This window comes from Rattus rattus, chromosome 17, assembly GCF_011064425.1.
Source record: "Rattus rattus isolate New Zealand chromosome 17, Rrattus_CSIRO_v1, whole genome shotgun sequence".
NCBI lineage: Eukaryota > Metazoa > Chordata > Mammalia > Rodentia > Muridae > Rattus > Rattus rattus.
This window is the reverse complement of record NC_046170.1, coordinates 39519677-39539375: the sequence shown is the minus strand read 5'-3', so window position 1 is coordinate 39539375 and position 19699 is coordinate 39519677. Positions and strand designations below refer to the sequence as shown.

The following is a 19699-nucleotide window of genomic DNA, read 5'->3' as shown; positions in this document are numbered from 1 at the left end:
CCCCACCCCCTTCCATCCACACGTTCATGGCCGGCCTTTCCTCTCCTCTCCTCCTCTCATTAAACCTCTCCACATGGAGCCATGTTGGCTTGGTGTGTTCTGTCAGGGCATGAGCCGAGATTTAAACACCATCACCCAGCCTTTTCATTTTAACCCCTCGTTAGAAATAAACCTTTAGGGTGGGAGAGATGGATTATCGGTTAAGAGCACCGACGGCTCTTCCAGGGGACCCAGGTTCAATTCCCAGCACCCATGTGGCAGCTCGCACCTGTGCGTAACTCTAGTTCCAGAGGCTCTGACATCTTCACACGGACATGCAGGTAGGCAAAACACCAATGCCCATGAAATTTGTTTTTTTTTTTTTTTTTTTTTTTTTTTTTTTTTTTTTTTTTTTGGGTTTTTTTTTTTGGAGCGGGGGGCGGACCCTAGGGTTTTGCCCTTCCTAGGAAAGCGCTCCACCACCGGGTTTAATTCCCCACCCTGGCTTGCCACCTGTAGCTCTTTGAAGCCAACAGGATGAGAAGAATCAGGGGCAAATTTGCTTTTTTTGCCCCCGACCCCCCACGTCCTCTGCCTTCATTTTTTGGGGTTCCTGGGCATGAACCACCGTGCTTTTTTTTTTTTTTTTTTTTTTTTTTTCTTTTTTTTGGAGCTGGGGACCGAACCCAGGGCCTTGCGCTTCCTAGGCAAGCGCTCTACCACTGAGCTAAATCCCAACCCCTTAATGTGCTCTTTAAGTGTATAACTCTGTGTGTGTGTGTGTGTGTGTGTGTGTGTGTGTGTGTGTGTGTGTGTGTGTGTGTTCTCTGTGTAGCCCCAGCTGTCCTGGAGTTTGCTCTAAAGATCAGGCTGGCTTCGAACTCAGAGATCTGCCTGCCTCTGCCTCCGGATAACGGGATTACAGGCATGCACCCCACACCTGCTGTCAGCTGTTTTCTCTGTGAGATGAGGACTGGGCTTGAGTCAACCTCTTTCCCATTGCCGGGTAATACAGGAATTCCCTGCTTGTGGCTTTAGCACCACCATCCAGCCAGAATTGCCACCCCATTATCCCTGTATCTTGCTATCTTAAGTGGACATCGGGGCCACCCGAAGTAGTGTTAAAACAGTTTGCTGTGTTTTTAATTTAGTGGGTCTAGGATAACACTGTTGGCCCACAGCCCACAGGGTGAGAACCACAGCTTCAAAGGATCAATTTGCAACAGGCCTTGTGCACCCTGGGCAAAGGATCTACTTCTGAGCTCTGTCAGTGGCTCGCACATTACTTCTTTCTGACACACAGCCTCTCAGAGTCTGGGTGCAGGTTCCCGTATGAACACATCTGAAGGGCAGAGTTGTGCCAAGCATCTGGGGCAGGTCCTGCTGCAGTACAAGGGTGGATACAGCATCCTCTGCTCTCTTGCTACCTTGGGGAGTGACCTCCAGGTTTGGGACAGGTCGACCTGGAGAACACTGACATTCCTTCTAGCAGGAAGAACCTGGATGCCCCAGGAGTGGTACAGAGTGACAATGTCTGATTCTCAGGCTGGAATCCAAAAGTCACGAAGCCTCTGCTCATTACACTGGGGACCTGCACTCGTTGCCATGGAAGTCGCACATCACGTCATCTTGTGGAGAGAGAGAGGCCAGGGTACCAAGGATGAGGGGAAGAGTGTGTGCGGAGAAACCCAAGCCATTGAGTTTTCCTAACCTGAAGGAGACACAGCCGTCTTTGTGCCCACAGATAAGCAAGAGGGAGACCTAGAATGTGAAACACACAGGGCTGCTCCTTCAAGGGAAGGGACACATAGCTTGTTATCCGGCCAGAAGGCCAGGAGCAAATATGTTTAGTAGCCTGGTGACCTTTGTACTATGTGTGTGGCCAGAGACCACACAGGACCTCCCCCCTGATCCTTACCCTAAGCCTGTTTTTCTTAGCCAACCCATACAGTCTGTCGTGGTTGGTGGTGTTTGTTTGATGAGACAGGGTTTCTCTGTGTAGCCCTGGCTATCCTGAAACTTGCTCTGTAGACCAGGCTGGCTTCAGATTCAGAGATCCACCTGCCTCTGCCTTTGCCTCCTGAGTGCTGGGACTGAAGGCATGGGCCACCAGCCACCACTTCCCCACTTATAGAAGGTGTCACGTGTACTTTACAAAGAGTGTCGACGACGTGGTCACATCCGTCCGATCTTTATTTAGCTGACTTTGTCCCTCAAGGAGATTTACTTAAGCTTTACTGTGCACACGGGAATTGAGTTAATTATCACCAGGAGAGTTTCCACCAAATTGTGCTGTGCCTAAATTTGCCTAAAATAAAGTACTCAGGGGTCAAACTTCAGAAGTTTGGACCAACACCAGCTACCGAGTTGTGTTGAACTGAACTGCTTTCTTGCCTCCCAGGCAGTGCTGCTCTGCTGGCTGTGGAGGTCGCAGAGACCCCAGCACTAGCTAGCTTTCAGGATGCCCCACCCCCACCCAACCCCATGGAGTGGGTGATTCCGTGATTGGGCGGGCCTTGGGTGAGAGCAGCTTTGTTGAGCTGATACTCATCTTTTTCCACCTCACAGACCAAGGTCACCCAGCTTGGCTGTGACAGACATTGTCACTCCACAAAAGGCAAAGCCTCCTCCTCTCCTCTCCTCTCATTTCGGAAGCTCTCACACCAAGACGACAGACCACTGGCCAAGGGTGTCACATTCACAAAACTGGGCTTTGGACGGATGACTTGGAAACACTGAGGGGAGGACTTTGTGATTGGCAGTTAATGTCCTACCTCATGTGGCTCCAGGCTTCCAGGTGTGGGGTGCGCTCACTGGAAACTGATTAGCTGAAGGTCCCATTGGTGACTGGCTTGTTTACAGGTGGCTTCTTTAAACCCTGCATGCAGGGGGCCAACCTCAGCCCCCCCCCCGCAGGCTCCAAGAGGAGAGGAGCCTCCTGCCTCAGATTCAAACAAAAGCCATTTTTTCTTTTTTTAAAATTTATTCATTTATTATATATAAGTACATTGTAGCTGTCTTCAGATACACCAGAAGAAGGCATCGGATCTCTTTACAGATGGTTGTGAGCCACCATGTGGTTGCTGGGAATTGAACTCAGGACCTCTGAAAGAGCAGTTTGCTAGCGTTTCATGCACTGTAGTGAAGGGCTATGCCTCTGAGCTATATACCCCAGCCACGGTCTTTCTGATCAAGGGTCTTTCTGCACACCTAGCTTTGTCCTTACCAAATTACCTCAACTAACATGTACATCAGATCGCAGGGACTTGGTTTGGCAAGCAAAGATCTGAATAACACTCCTGGGTAAGCACGGTCATTAGAAGCACAGTTGAAGGGGCACTGAAACACCCAGCTTCTCACCGTGTTCAAAGGAAGCCTGGTTTGTTTTCCAATCACATGTGTTCCACAGGCAGGGGTTCAGCCCCGTAAGAGGAGATAGAAACCCAGACCGTGTAATAACCACGAAGCACACCCTGGCAGGCAAGTTGTTTTAATGTATGCTAGAGCTCCGTATGGAATTCGAAACAGAAGCAACAGGCAGAACGTTAACCAAGGAGGCGAGACAGGAAACTCTGAACGCCGTAAAATGAAAATTACAAACACAAAAGCTACACATTAAGAAGTATATACGGTTACAGATTCCTGTGACATTAGGAGCCAGAAGGCACCAAAGGCTTTCATCCCCACAGACCCTCTCTGACTTTGACTGGGGCCCTGCTGTTGATGGCTGCCATCAAACCTAAGGACCAAGCTTCCTGGGTCAACCCAGGTGCACGCTATTATGTTTATCCGATGCCTTTAGTATCAATTTATCATTAATTCACTAGTAAGCTGAGACAGGGTCTCCTGTAGCCAAGGCTGGCCTCAAACTTGCCGTGTAGTCCAGGATGATCTTGAACTTCCGATCCTCCTGCCTCCACCTCCCAAGTGCCGAGATCACAGGCTCAGGCCACATGCTCAGTTTATGTGGTGCTGGGGATGGAACCCATGAGGTTTCTGCATTCGAGGGGAAGCACTTTCCTGACTGAGCCCTCCTCCCAGCCCCATTCATTCCCTGCTGTTAACTGAGACAACTGAGGGACAGTTTAAGGCACTCAGCTCCCCTCTGAGGCCACAGATTCTAGTCACATTAAATACACACAGACACCGTGACCTGGAGGTCACAGGTCAGAGGCTATAGAGTGCAGGAGCAGGATGCCATGGTAACAGCCGTGGAGTTAGGCACTCCTTACTGGATAGGCAGACAGGAAGAGACTAGGACCCCAGCCACACACGTGTTAGAGAAATGACCCATATAAAACATTACATGTGGACCGGCTTCAGGTAACTCTCGCACTCTGCCCTCCTGGAACATCAATCCTACCTCTTCGTGAACTCACTAGACTCCATTTGTGTTAGAGTGTTCACATGGTAGGGAGTGATGGAAGACAGTCACACCACGCGAGGTGCACAGGGACAACAGAGCATCCATTACCTGGACAAACCAAGGTGCTGAGCCTAAGCGAAGACCCAGGGGACCCCAGCGGGCATCCTACAAAAATGGGGATTAGCAAATTGTATGAAAAGGTATCAAAACAGTTTTTAAAAAACGCTAAAAAGTCCGTTTTGCAGAGGCAGGTCGGGGTCTCCTAGGAGGCTGACTAGCACTATGCCTATCCTGGGGACCAGGGGCCCCTCACAGAGCACAGCAGCAGCTGTCCCTGCAGGGGAGAGACCCTAGGCTAAGGGTACAGCCCAACACCACATCATAGAGACCAGGGTAAGGAAGGACAATCGGTGAGTCTGGAAGAGGGAGGAAGGGGTGACAGGCACCCCCCCCCCAGCTGGGGACCGAACCCAGGGCCTTGCACTTGGTAGGCAAGCGCTCTCTACCACTGAGCTAAATCCCCAACCCCGCACCATTTATTTCTAGCACTAGAGAGTTCTCCTGGCTTGAGGGCTCATACATAGGTCAGTGCATCTAAACTTGCAGTCAGGGCACTGGACCATGGGAGAGGAGAGGGCTCCTCTTCCGTCTAAAACGCCATCCAAATTAGCTGCTGGGGTCTCATCTAAGTCTGTCCAGGTTACCTCGTAATTAGGGACCAGGAAAAGATGACCGCATTGCTTAGAACAAGTAGTTCTTCTACCTACCCAGGGGTCTTAGAGTGTGAAATGGAATAAACTGTGTCAGACAATCATGTCTGTGTGGGAGGTAGAGTCAACACAGGGTCTCACCATGTTGCCCAAGCTGGTCTGGGACTTCCTGGCTTAGGAGACCCTCTGACCTCAGCCTTTCCAGTGACTGGGTGGCAGGCATGTGCCACAGCAGCTGGCTGTGCTGTGTGAGGCCAAACACCAGGAGGACCAGGCAGGCAAGCGCAGCCGAGCTCCTGCGCTCCTGCCATCTCTTATGGCATTCCTGCCTCTCTCACACAGGGCTCCAAACCAAAAACTTACAACAAATAGAAGGGAAAACTGTAGCTCTTCATAAACAAGACAATGCAAAGTCCGATTCAAAGCTGTGGTGCCATGTTTGTCCTAACAGCCCCGTGCTCGCGTCATCTGGAGGCTGTCCGTCCTTGTGGAAACCTGTTCCCTTTCGTTCATGCATAGAATTTTCAGGGTAACAAAAACCTGGCCAGGGACCACTGCTGGGCTCCAGGGCTTTCCATGGATCCCACCAAGCTCCAAACCCGTTCTCAGCAGAAAAAGCAGTCCACAGTGAAACTTGCAGTCCGGCCCTCCCTTCGAAGGAAGGCTGCCAGCTGCTGCAGTGGCAGCTTCCTAGCCCGGAAGTTACTAACCGCATTAATACGCCAGAGGGACGCTGTGGCTAACCCACAAGGCACCAAGCGGGGTGGAGGTCACATCTTGCCATGTCTGGGGTAGACCCCAACAGTGAACAATGGATGAGCTGTTTAGGCGCAGACCGGTGGCTTTCTTCTCCCCAGTGTCAAAACTATCCTACTCTGAAAGGACTCACTATGTGCTTCCCCCAGACTGCTCCATCCGGCTGAACCTCCTTCTGTGTCCATGATCCGTGGAGAACAGGCCACACTTCCACTACACCTTCTGAAAGGTTCTCAAGTGACAGTTCGTCTTGGAACAGGGACGGGGACACTGTACTGGAGCTCAGTATTCGGGCGGGGAGAAGGGGTGGAGCTTCAAAGCCCAATGTGGAAAATGGTGGGATGATGGAGGTGGCCGGTTAGTGCAGGACTTCCCAGAGCCTTTAATACACAGAAGGGCATCTGTCTGCACGCCTTGCAGAAGCGTTCAACTGGCCGTGAGCCCTTAAGGACTTCTACGTGCAGGAGCTGACTGGATATGCAGGCTGCTTGACACACTAGTGATGAAGGCCAGGGACTCATTTCTCGGATTGGTCTCCCCTTTCCCAGATCGCTGCAGAAGCACACTGACCAGACGCACGGTGAACCCCAGATCAGGAGGGAAGGAAGCACAGGAAAGTGAACTGAGAATCTGAGTATGGAGCAAATCCTTACGACCCCAGCACTTCAGAGGCAGAGGCAGGAGGATCAAATGTTTAAGGCCAGCCTGGTCTACAGAGTGAGTTTCAGGACAGGAAGGGCCACACAGAGGAACCCTGTCCTGAAAACAAAACGAACAAACGAGATGAGGTGTGGACAGAAGAAAGCACCAAAGAGTCTGACTGGGGTATGGGTGATCCCAGCACTCAGGAGGCTGAGGCAGGAGGATCACCATGAGTTTAATGATAGCCTGGGCTACAGCCTGTGACCCTGTTTCAAAGAAAGGAGGAAAGAAGTTGAGAAGCGGCGTCTTCGCAGGATGGTAGAACCATTTAGCAGCAGTCAGCAGAGCCAAGATGGCTGCTCAAACTGGGGAAGGAAGTGAGCCACTGTGGGAGGGGGGCCCAGAGTGCTCACTTAGGCTCCTGGGGGCCAGCCTAGAGGGATTGGGGGGCCCAGAGTGCTCACTTAGGCTCCTGGGGGCCAGGCCAGCCTAGAGGGACTGGGAGGCCCAGAGTGCTCAGTTAGGCTCCTGGGGGCCGGGCCAGCCTAGAGGGATTGGGGAGCTCGCTGGGATAATGACAGGAAGTGGGCAGTTCACACTACTGAATACTGTACACCTCCCAGCCATTTTCCTCTTATACAGAATCCACAAAGATTACCAGCCAGGGGAGATGGCACTGTGCAGAACAGAATTGGCTGCTGCTGAATTTTCAGCAACTCAATCAAGAGTCCCAAGGTCTCACCTGCCCATCCAGGGAGCTTGGGGTCCCCACGTCTTCAAATGTACAACAGACATAGTTGCCTGTGACAACTAAACGCAGAATACAGCTGATGCTCATACCTCAAGTGTCTGGACCAGCCTCTTCCTGACCCTCAGCACATCATGGGTGTCTGTATGAGAGTTTGGCCAGGTTTGGGGAGACCCAGACCTCGGAGGGAGACCCTGAGTTTTACTGCAAACATTTCCATTATAACCCGTGAGCCAGCTATGGTTGGCAGGGACAGACGTGGGAACCTGTGGGAGCATGTGGCCTAGGTAGGGGGTCCATGAGGACACGAGAGCCCTGATGTAAGTATTCAAACAAGGTAATGTGTGAAACTGTGAAGAACATTTAATTGTTATTGACCGTGGTAGCATAGAAAGACCAGTTATGAAAAAAGGGTACAAAAGCTGCTGGGGGTGACTGCCGTGGAGATGGCCGCCTCTGTGAGTGCCTCGGGTCGGTCACTGACCTCGGTCCTGGCGTTTGTCTTTGTTCTTCTTCTTCTTTTCCTCCAGCCTGGGGTTGAGGGCGCACACACAGGCTGACACCCCTGCAATGGCGTTGGGGAGATCGGGCCCCCGGCTCCACCTGTTGGCCTCACGGTCATACACTTGCACAGCCCTGGAGAAGGCCGTGCTCTCCCAGCTGTAGCCCCCCAGGATATAGATGCGGCCCTGCCACACGGCCACGCCTGACTCACTGTTGGCCTGCAGCAGCGGCGCCACGCGAGTCCATTGGTTGCACTGTGGGCTGTAGGCTTCCACGCCCAGCACGTCAAAGCGCTCCATGGACTCCATGTGGTCGTCGCTGCCCCCGATGGAATAGATGCTGTCACCCAGGCTGCACATGCTGTGCCAGCCCCGAGCTGTTGTCATGGGCCGCCTCTCCTCCCACACATCGGTCCGGTGGTCGTAGCACAGCAGGTTCTTTCTGTACGGGCCAATCTGGTAGTCATGGCCCCCTGAGATGTACACAAAGTCTTTGTAGATGGTGCCTGCGTGGCCATAGGTGAACCTGCAGAGAGACCGGAGGACAAAAGAGCTCAGGGGAAGGGAATTTACTTCAATGGACAAGGGGTACAGAATGCAGGTGAGCAAGCGACCCCTGCGTCCTGGGGAAAGCATGCAAGCACTGCACTTCCTGTGCTGTTTTCTGTAAGCCTGACTCCTTTAAACATTATCAAAGTGGGGAAAAAAAGAGACAGAGACAAATGTGTATCCTGGGCCTGAGATCACGCCTTGAATCTTAGCACTGAGCAAGATCTCTGTGAGTTCTAGGCCAGCCAAGGCTACACGGTGAGACCTGAGCTAGAGAGGGCTGGCAAGATGGCTCAGTGGGTAGAGGTTGCTCCCAAGCCTGACAACCTGAGTTTGATCCTTAGACCCCGCCTGGTGGGAGAAGAGACCAACTCCTGTGATTGTCCTCTGACCACGTGTGTGCTGTGGCACCTGAATGTGCTCACGTAACGTACACACGCAGTGAGTGACCCCAAAGTAAAGCTCAGGGGTAAGAACACGCAGCCCGTTCCCTGTCGCTTAGTTGGGAATCAGGGCAGGAGAAGGCTGGGATGGCGTTCACAGGAAGAGCCCAGGGTGGGTAGAGGACAAAGGTCAGCCCGGTCCCTAGCTCAGATGGGGTTTGTGCAGACCCTGCTATGGCAATGACTGGGGAAAGCCAGATAGGAAAGTAATTAACGTGGGTCATGTGCACACTGCTGATGTCACCATGGGTCGAGGCCACCTTAGGAATAATTCCACCCCTACACAATTGTCCCAAGAAGGTGGAGGTGCTGGTACCTGCTCTTAGCATGACTACCAGCTTCACTTCATCCAATAAATAACGAAATGGCACCCGCCAGGGGAGCCCATCAACAGGCAACCACTTACACGGCTGACCACCTGCTTATGGTCACTCTCTGGCTACTTCTCCACTCACCAGACGTCTATGGGTGCCCAGGGCTCAGTCACAGTGACATCTGCTCACCAACAGTGTACAGGAATTACCCCCCTGGTTTCCAGAATTCATATTTCTTAAAATATATTTGGTTCTTGGTTTTTCTTTCTTTTCTTTTCTTTTTTTTAAAGATTTATTTATTTATTTTATATATAAGTACACTGTAGCTATCTTCAGACACACCAGAAGAGGGCATCAGATCTCATTACAGATGGTTGTGAGCCACCATGTGGTTGCTGGGATTTGAACTCAGGACCTCTGGAAAGGCAGTCAGTGCTCTTAACCGCTGAGCAATCTCTCCAGCCCCTAAAATCCATATTTATTGATTTGAGGCAAAGACTCAGTGTGTAGCCAGGCGTGGTCTTAAACTCAATCTCCTGCCTCAGCTCCCTGGGCATGAGCCCTTGTACCAGGCTCAGTGGTGACTTTTTTTTCTTAAACATTTATTACGTATAAGTACACTGTAGCTGTCTTCAGACACACTAGAAGAGGGCATCAGATCTCATTACTGATGGCTGTGATCCACCATGTGGTTGCTGAGATTTGAACTCAGGACCTCTGGAAGAGCAATCAGTGCTCTTAAACCACTGAGCCATCTCTCCAGCCCTCAATGGTAACTGAAACACAGGGGTTCACTCCAACCCCACCCTTTTAACTCTAGGGGATCTAGTCCCCTAGATACCTAGATATCCCACAGCCAGACTGGCTCAGAGTCTGGGTTCAGGCACAGCATGGGGGTGGTAATCAGATGGTGTGCGGGTTTGACAGATCCTGACGCAGCCCACATTCAGTGACCTGATACCCAGTTGCAGGCCTGGGAAGGGGAGGGTGCACCACTACCTTGGGCTGATGGAGGCTACAGGAGAATGTCATAGAGAGATGGTGTCTAATTTTCCCCAGGCTGTGCTGTGGTACCCACTCTGCAGGTGAGCAAAGGAAACCAGGGTGGGGGAAAGCTCCTGTCTCTCTGAACTCATGCCTACACGCTACCGGGCCTTCCCGTGAGGCACTTACCATCCCGTATCAACACCCACTTTCTGAAGCCCAGGACCCCAGTCAATTCAGAAACTGGGGGATGCTTGTCTTGGTGGCAAGGCCTGCAAACTGCCCTTAGCCCCTCATGGCCTACTTGGCTATGAAGAGGCTAAGACATTTATGAAAACAGAAATCAAGACTAAACTTTATCCCATGACAACCTCAGCTTCCAGCAGCGGTCTTAAGCTCTCGTCACCTTGGCAAGCCAGCCACATAGGTCCAGGAGTTGGTCTTGGGGCTGTAGGTCTCTACAGAAGACAGGGCTCCGTTCTCGTTCCGGCCCCCGACAGCCACCAGCATGTCTTCGATGGAGGCTAGGTAGAAATCCACACGGCGCTGGTTCATGGACGCCACCTGTGAGGGTGAGACACCTGAAGCTTCCCTTCCCAAGCCTCAGAACCATGTTTCTCAACTGTGTCCACAGAGTGAATGGCCCAGGAGGGCTAGACAGTGTCCAGACGTGCTGGGCAGAGGGGTCTGGACTGGAGGAAAGAGGGGCTGGTAGGAGTTCTGAGAACCCCTGATACTTCCTTTTGCTTTTCTTTTTTTTTTTTTCGGAGCTGGGGACCGAACCCAGGGCCTTGCGCTTGCTAGTCAAGCACTCTACCACTGAGCTAAATCCCCAACCCCCTGATACTCCACTCAAAGCCCTAAGAGATATGTGGGGACATGCCTCTTCAAACTGGTTTAGCCACATGGTCAGCCTTGTGACCTGGCATTGTGTAAGAAACCTTGTTTTTTTTTTTTTTTTTTTTTTTTTTTTTGGCCAGAGCTGGGGACAACCCAGGGCCTTGTGGCAAGCCGCTCTCTACCACTGAGCTAAATCCCCAACCCCATTTTCTAAAACAAACGAACAAAACAGAGACTGGAGAGACGGCTCAGCTGTTGAAAGCAATTTGTTCTTACAGAGGATCCAGGTTTGATTCCCAGCACCTACATGGCAGCTCACAACTGTTTATCACTCTGACTCCATGGGATCCGATGTGCTCTTCTGACCCCCTCGGATGTCAGGAGGGCATGTGGTGCTCAGACATACAGGCAGGCATGGCGCTCACACACATAACATTAAATAAATCTGTGCAAAATTAAAACATTTCAACAAAAGTCACTTTTCCCCTCTCCCCAGGATTCTAGCATGCCGGCCAACACCCTACCACTGTAGCACAATCCAGCTGGAAAAGAAGATTTAAAAAACTAATGCTGACCCACTGGTTACCATCCATGTTAACTGAGGAGAGAGTGACACTTAGCAGGCAGTCAACATATAGAAGCTCTAGCCTTGATAACACAGGAGACCACAGGCCCAGCCCCTGCCACCAGCTGTTCAGGCGGGACTCCAAAGCCAGGCTTCCCAAAGGTTATGGTTTGTATATGCTGGGCCCAGGGAGTGGCATTATTAGGAGGTGTGGCCCTGTTGGAGTGGGTGTGGCCCTGTTGGAGTGGGTGTGGCCCTGTTGGAGTGGGTGTGGCCCTGTTGGAGTGGGTGTGTCACTGGGTGTGTGGGCTTTCAGATTCTCATCCTAGCTGCCTAGAAACCAGTATTCTGCTAATAGCCTTCAGATGAAGACGTAGAACTCTCAGCTCCTACTGCACCTGGATGCTGCCCTGCTCCCACCTTAATAATGGATTGAACCTGTAAGCCAGCCCCAATTAAATGTTGTCCTTATAAGAGCTGCTTTGGTCATGGTGTCTCTTCATAGCAGTAAAACCCTAAAACAGGCCCCACTTAGCTTTTAGGGTTTTTTTTTTTTTAATGTGTTATTATTGTGTATGTAGGGGAGGGGGGGAGCATGCATGCCATGTGTGGACATTGTCAGAGGGCAACTCTGAGTTGATTCTCTCCTTCCATTTATGTGGGTTCCAAGAACCAACCTTCCATGACTAGCCTCTTTACTTGCTAAGCCATCTTGCAGGCCCAGGTTAGAGTCTTAAAAACAGACCTGAGAGGTGATTGGGGAATCCATTTGGTTTTGTTTTTGTGACAAGGTCTCAATCTATGGTCCAGGATGACCTGGAATCACTATGGGGCCCAAGCTGGCCTCAGACTTGTAGCGCTCCTCCTGCTTTAGCTTCCTAAATCCTGGGGTTACAGGTGTGAGCCACCACACCTGGTTGGCGATGAGTTTAGCAAACTCCCGGGGTTACTGGTCACATAGAGGTCGGACCATGAAGATGGATTCTGGTGGGTGGCAGTCTAGAGTGGTGATCATACGTGTATGCCAATGTATGCCAATCAACGCCAATCAATTCTGGCTACGAGGCCACAAGCATATCCAGAGGTGAAGTGTGAAACTGTGGAGAGGTCAAGGCACCAGCCTGAAACTTCTGAGCCTTCACTAGCTCAGGGTGATGGGCTCAGATACTTGATTGTTTAGTTCCCAGCAGGTGAACTGTTTGGGAAGGATTAGGAGGTGTGGCTTTGTTGGAAGAGGTGTGTCCCTGGTGGTTGGTGAGCTGTGTGGTTTCAAAAGCCCATTCTGGGCCCAGTCTCTGTACCTGCTACCTGTGGATAAAAATGGAAAGCCCTTAGGTACTGCTCTGGCACCAGGCCTGTCTGCTTTTGGCCGTGATGGTAAAGGAATCTAACTCTGATGCAGTAAGCAAGGCCCCATTAAGACCCTTCTTTAGACAATTATTTATTTTACATTACACCTATGGGTGTTTTGCCTGCTTGTATGGATGTATGTACCTTGTGTTCATGGAGGTCAAAAGAGGATGTCAGATCTCCTGGATGTGGAGTCATTGATGTTTATGAGCAATCACGTGGGTGCCAGGACTTGAACTCTTGGTTCTCTGCAAGAGCGACACATGCTCTAAACTATCTGAGCCGTGCCTCCAGCCCTAAATGCTTTCTTTTCTAAGAGTTGCCTTGGTCATGCTGTCTCTTCACAGCAATAGAACACTGGCTAAGACACTCAACCAGGGTGCACTAACAGGGCTGACACGAGGGCTCAATGCTTGCCCTAGGTTGCACTGAGCTCTGTCGTTTCCTGAAAATTACTCCCCAGATCTCCCCACAAGACAATCCCAGCAGAGGCTCTGAGGCCTGGGGCTTAGAGCAGCCATTGACACTTAGTAACTGTTAGCTATAATTAAGTAAGATTCAAAATGTGCACGGGTACATTTCATGCTCTCAGTGACCACTTAGGGCCAGTAGCCATTGTGTTGGACACAGGGCAGACCCAGAATGCTCCCACAAAGGCAGAAGGTTCCATCCAAGAATGCTGCTTTGGACAACAGCCAGCCCTTCAGATGGTGGCTGCTTGGCCTTCTCTGACCCGGGTCTAGGTTCAGGGAGGGCAGCAATGATATGGCCCAACACTTTATCATCACGCCTCTCTCAGAAGCAGGGCAGTAATGCAGGCCTGGCACCAGGAAGCCACAGTGAGGTTAGAGAGCTACAAAGAGGCCTCAAGAGTAATGAGTTAATTTGCTTTAATCTCACCTTGATCCACTGTTTACGGCGGGGGTCATACCTATAAAGAAGGCTGGAGGCCGCATTCCCTCCGTTGTCTCTCGAGAAGCTGCCACCAGCCACGAAGATGAAGCCCCCCAGCACAGCAACGCAGTGGTGGCTCCGGCGGGCCGGTAGGGATGTCTCCTTCACCCACTGCTCGTTCTTGGTGTCCAGGTAGCAGGTGTCATCGCTCAGCTCCAGACACCGCTCAGAGACCTCACCACCCACGAAGAGCAAGCACTCCTCCGAACGCAGGAGCGTTCGCTTCGTCTGCAGGACTGGCTGGGCCACCAGGCTGTTGTGGTAGTGCATGGCCTCCTCCACAAAGCCCTCGCCGTTGGCCTCATTGGGCAGCAGCGAGCACATGGCCAGCTTCACCCGCTGTAGCAGGATGTCCTCGGGGAAGAGTGGGAAGCGGATGTTCTCCAGCACGCGACAGGTGTGCACCTCGCGCTCCGGCTGCTGCGTGAGCCACTGTAGAGCCGCCTGCAGCAGGTCGTATTCCCACGTGTGCTGTACCTGGCCACTGCTCAGGTAGATACACAGCTTCTGCACAGAGACGGTTTGCAGGAAGTCAGGCGTGAAGGACAGCGTGCTGAAGTGGTTCAGTACAAAGCTATCAATGAAGGCATCGAGTCGCTTGAGGCTGTAGATGGACGCCAGCTCCTGCAGGTATAGATAGTTGTCCTCGCTCACTTCCTGCTCCAGGTACTCGCAGCAGAAGTCCACTACTGTCCAGATCTGCAGCAAGTGCGCGGTCTCCAGGATGTAGTCGATGTTGCTGCCGTCTAGCTCCAGCTCGCTGCTGTAGAGGAAATCCACCACAGCCTTGAGCCCCACGTAGGAGGTGCCCACCAGCTCCACCTCCTTCTGGAAAGCTTCGCGCATGCCCAGTGTGAACATAGAGTTGAAGTAGTCGCTGCACACGGCCAGAAGGTTGCGGTGAGCCGGCACTTGCTGCTCTTCGACCACGAGGACCACATCACAGAAGAGGCCATGCAGCCGCTGCTCGTTCAGCCGCTGCAGCACCGTGGTGGAGTGGCCAGGCCAGTGGTACACCTGCACAAGAAGGTGTGTCAGGGAGAGGAGCGCTGGTCTGTCACCCATGGCCTGCCGCGACTGACCGCGGTCAGACCCCAGAGGTCGCGATACAATTGTGATAAGAAGGAACACGAGCTCCGGAAGTAAACCCCAGAGCGTCACAGAGCTTCTGAGAGCATGTGTCTCCTTCCTTCTTTCCCTCCCTCCTGAAATAAATTTTGAAAATTTGGCTGGGCTTGGTACCACGAAATAAGTTTTGGAAATTTGGCTGGGCATGATAGCACTTGCCTATAATCCTAGCACTCAAGAGGCAGAGGCTGGTGGGCCTCTGTGAGGTCAAGGCCAGTCTGGTCTACCTAGAAATTTCTAGGCCAGCCAGGACTATACAGAGAGACACTGTCTCAAATACAAGCGAGTAACACAGGTATTAGGACAGTGTGAATGTGGAGGGGAGAAGACAGCTTTCTCTCATAAAACTCAGGTGCAGCATAAAACCCAGGTTGTCTGGCCAACTTGAACAATAAGGGATTTTATATGTTGAGCCTTCTAGCCAGCCCCACTATATATATTTCCTAGAAATTGCTTAGCAAATCTCTCTGAGTTCAAGGCCAGCTTAGTCTACAGAGGGAGTTTTGGGACAGTCAGGGCTATTACACAGAGAAACCCTGTCTTGAAAAACCAACAACAAGAAACTGTCTGCTTGTTTTCTGTCTTCTTCCTTTATAACCAGGAGTCTGAGAGCTTACTTTTTTCTCTTTCCTTTCTTCCTTCTCTGTTGAGACAGATGTTTTGTAAATGTTTTCCCATCAGAAAAGTGGCATTCCCTAGAGAGAAGCCCCTAAATCCTGATGGATCCGCTCTGCCTCCTGTGGCTGTGTGGTCTTAGGTTAGCCATGGATCTTCTCTCACTCTGACTATCAGAGTTAGGGATCAGTCCATGGGACAGCCCAGCAAGCACTTGAGAAGCTTTGTCTGTGCTTGAGGCCCTGAGAGGAGGCAACTTTCTCTGTCTTACAAAAGGCTGAGGGCTGGAGAGATGGCTCAGCGGTTAAGAGCACCCGACTACTCTTCCAGAGGTCCTGCGTTCAATTCCCAGCAACCACATGGTGGCTCACAACCATTTGTAAAGAGATCTGATATCCTCTTCTGGTGTATCTGAAGACAGCTACAGTGTACTTATATATAATAAATGAATAAATCTTAAAAAAAAAAAAGACTGAATTCACAGTCTTGGTAACCCCTCTCCCCTATCCACTGCCTAATCTTAGGAACCCATGGCTGTCACCACTTATCCAATGCATGTTCTTGGGTCCTAGGCTGAGAACCCAGGGACACAGCTGCAGGAATGCTGTACTTGTCAGGGTTCATTTTGTGCTGTCCACAAGACAGAAGCATGTGAGAGAGCAGGAGAAGGGAGAGGATAGAGAAATGAGAAAAGGAGAAAGGAAGAGGAGGAGGACAAGAAGAAAACTTGACATAAGGAAAAACAGACTTTTCAAAACATAAATAGCTGGTCCGTTAACAGAACACCAACTGAGAATGGCTAGCCTGAGACTGAGTGTGGAGGGAACAGGAAAATGGGAAGACAGGCTGATAGTGTCTGCTGGCCCTTACCTCCCTGAGGAACTAAGTCTTCTCTGCACCAGTTCTGTGGCAGGGCTCTAACTATGTATCTATCTATGTGTCTATGTATCTAAGTATCTGTATCTATGTATCTACTATGTACACATCTATATATCTATCCATCCATCAATCCCTCCATCTATCAATCCATCCATCCATCTATCCATCCATTCATCTACCCATGCATCCATCCATGCACCCACCCACCTATCCGTCCATCCATCCATCCATTCACCCACCCACCCACCCATCCATCCACCCACCCACCCATCCATCCTTCTACCCATCCATCCATCCTTCTACCCATCCATCCATCCTTCTACCCATCCATCCATCCATCTACCAATCCATCCATCCACCCACCCACCCACCCATCCATCCATCCATCCATCCATCCATCCATCCATCCATCCATCCATCCACCCACCCACCCATCCATCCATCCACCCATCCATCCACCCACCCATCCATCCATCCATCCATCCATCCATCCATCCATCCATCCACCTACCCATCTGTACCTATGTATCTATTTATGTATCTACCTATCCACCTATCCATCTATCTATTGGGAAGCAGTGTCTTATGTATCCCAGGCTAGCCTCAAATTCACTATGTAACTGAGGATGATTCTGAACATCTGGACTTCCTGAGATTGTAAGTGAATGCTAGAATTTCAGATGTACATCACCCCATGCAGTACTGGGGTTGGGTGAAGGACTTCATGTGTGGTTATTATGATAAGCATCATAATAACCTAGCCACATAGCAGATCCTTTCCTATCTTCCCTTTTGAATCTGCTCCTTAGCACAGCCAGTGCCTACCTCCCACCCCTGGCAGATGCCCTTGTAACGCCACCTTATGGGAAGGTCACCTGCTCTTTCCCACAAGCTGAAGACAGGTCTTCCCCAAGATCACCTCCCTCTTGGCTTAGTGGGCTAGGCCCTCCTGCTTGTTCTTCTGTGACAGAATGGCTGCTGTCAGCCCCAGCCCCACCTGTGTGGCTCTTTTTTCTGTCTACTCTCTTACAGGGAGGCCTGTTGGGCCTTAAGCAGGAACGGTCTGGGTTCTTTCAGATACTAGTCTGGAGACTCTGCCAGAGAAGGAAGGACATTGGGATAGACCATGGCCACACGTGACAGGGTGCCATAAAGGCTCAGCGTATGCAGATGGCTGTGAGCTGGTGAGCTGGTGAGCTGGTAGCTGCTGGGTGGGTGAGTAGGGGAACTTGACTGATGTGGGCTCCATATTACCAACTATGGTTCCTGGGTCTCAGCAGTTTGCCATAGCATTATGACACAGCTGTAGATTGTACCTTTAAACACACCCACCACTCCCAACTTCAAGGGGATACCAGTAACAGAGTCTCAGCACATTGGGGAATTGGTAACACCCTATTCAGCATTTCTTGACAGTATAAATCTTATATAATAATAATAATAATAATAATAATAATAATTATTATTATTATTATTATTATCAGCTCTGGCTGTCCTTTTTCAGTAGCCCAGACTGGCCTTGAACTCAAGTTCACCTGTCTCTGCTTCCTTGATGCTGGGATTAAAGGCATGTGCTACCGTATGTGGCTCGATACAATCAAATGTCAGGGGTGGGGGGACCTTAAGTGGTCAGGAGTGAGAACAGAGTACAGCAGGTATAAGAAGATGTCTACTGGGCTGGGGAGATGGCTCAGAGGTCAAGAGCACTGTCTGCTCATCCAGAGGTCATGAGTTCAATTCCCAGCAACCGCGTGGTGGCTCACAACCATCTGTAATGGGATCTGGTGCCCTCTTCTGGCCTGCATGTGTACATGCAGGTGCAATGCTGTATACATAATAAATAAATCTAAAAAAAAAAAAAGATGTCTACTAAGACCGAATCTGATACCACTGCAAGGCAACCCACTTTAGCGTGGTTCAGAGGACAATGACTTTCCCACAGCAGGCTCCCATGGTGAACAGACTCCATCACCAAACAGGGGTGCAGGAGCACCCTACCTCGACATGCTGGTCGCTCCCAAGCCTCAAGAGGTCTTCAACTGTTTGAAAGGAGCCAGACACAAACTGAGTGCTCATCGGTAAATCCAATGGGACTGGGAAGGAGGCAGGAGGATGGCTGTGAGTGTGGTCACTAGCAGCATTTGGTCATGTTCTTTCTTCTTGCTTAGAAGCTCGTTACACGGGCGTGCCTGATGCCCAAACTACAGAGCACATCTATGATTTAGGCAGCTTCTTTGTTTTTGTTTTTGTTTTCCAGACAGGGTTTCTATATAGTCCTGGCTGTTCTGGAACTCACTCTGTAGACCAGGCTGGCCTCGAACTCACAGGGATCCACCTGCCTCTTGTCTTCATGCCTCAGTCTCTAAGCGCTTACAGGTGTGCGCCATGCCCAGCTGGGCATTCTCCCTGGGTTCTTTCCTGGCTTCCTGACCATGATTCTAACGGGCTGGTAGCCACAGACCGGCGAGCCCACATTTGTTTACTCTTGAGGTCCCGGGGAGTTGGATGCAAAAGGGAAGAAATCCTTATGGTCAGGAAGATGAGTTCTACTTTAAAGTCAGAGGCTGTGCTCTCCATGAGGTTCATCCTATTGGTTGGTAAGGCCCACACGAACGCCGAGGAGCTCTGGGCACCCAGAGCTCCTCGGCAAACCCGTGTGTGGCCACAGTAAAAGAGTTATCAGCCAGAATGAAGAAATCGGAATTGTTGCCCTGGGTGGGGAGGGACTGCTCACGTACCTTTGAAGACTCGCTGATTTTGTATGGCCGAGACACTCGAATCTGCTTGCTGGCCTCCATTGTGACTGTTGTCAGACCTACGATGAGAATGGCATTCCTGAATGTGCAGCGTCAACTCCAGGTTGACTGTTCGCTGCGGGGCCCCTGCTGGCAGGCACCGCTGTCAGTGAACGAAGAAGAAACCAAGAAACCATCCCGTGGAGGAGGGTGAGAGAGAACAGAACACCGTGTGCGGAAAGTCAGGTCGGAACTGCTGGGTGTAAGAATTCGCAAAGGGAATCAAAAGAGCAGGAAGAGAGAGACCTCAAACACAGGAGCGAGCGGATGATATTAATCTGAACGCTGTCTCAAGACCTGGTGCACAGGACAGCACATACTAATCTAGTTTTTGTTTGTTTTCTTTTGTTTTTGAAACAGGGTTTCTCTGTGATGGTCTGGCTGTCCTGGAACTTGCTCTGTAGACCAGGCTGACCTTGAACTTACAGAGGTCTACCTGCCTCTGTCTCCCGAGTGCTGGGATTAAAAGTGTGCAAACGCCACCAGGCTTAAAATAAGTTGCTTGATTTGGGGACTGTGGGACAGGGGACAGCCCGGTTGCTTTTTTTTTTAGGACTTTAGGTATCTGTATGACTATCA

The 19699-nt window shown here is 50.9% G+C and overlaps 1 protein-coding gene across 1 annotated transcript; it reads right to left on the bottom strand.

Moving 5' to 3' along the window:
• Window positions 1-7546: 7546 nt before the first annotated feature.
• On the bottom strand, window positions 7547-19451 carry Klhl36 (kelch like family member 36). Its single transcript, XM_032887971.1, has 4 exons — window positions 19064-19451; window positions 13650-14720; window positions 10401-10558; window positions 7547-8230 (listed from the first exon to the last, which is right to left on the bottom strand). Exons 1-4 carry the CDS (start codon window positions 19121-19123, stop codon window positions 7678-7680), a joined length of 1842 nt encoding a protein of 613 aa, XP_032743862.1. The 5' UTR covers window positions 19124-19451; the 3' UTR covers window positions 7547-7677.
• Window positions 19452-19699: the final 248 nt, after the last annotated feature.

Coding starts and splice junctions, on each gene's coding strand:
- Klhl36 (XM_032887971.1), bottom strand. CDS start 19,123: ATGGAGGCCAGCAAGCAGATTCGAGTGTCTCGGCCATACAAAATCAGC. Junction 10,559..13,649: donor GCCGTAAACAGTGGATCAAG/GTGAGATTAAAG, acceptor TCACCCTCACAG/GTGGCGTCCATGAACCAGCG. Junction 8,231..10,400: donor TATGTGGCTGGCTTGCCAAG/GTGACGAGAGCT, acceptor GTCTCTCTGCAG/GTTCACCTATGGCCACGCAG.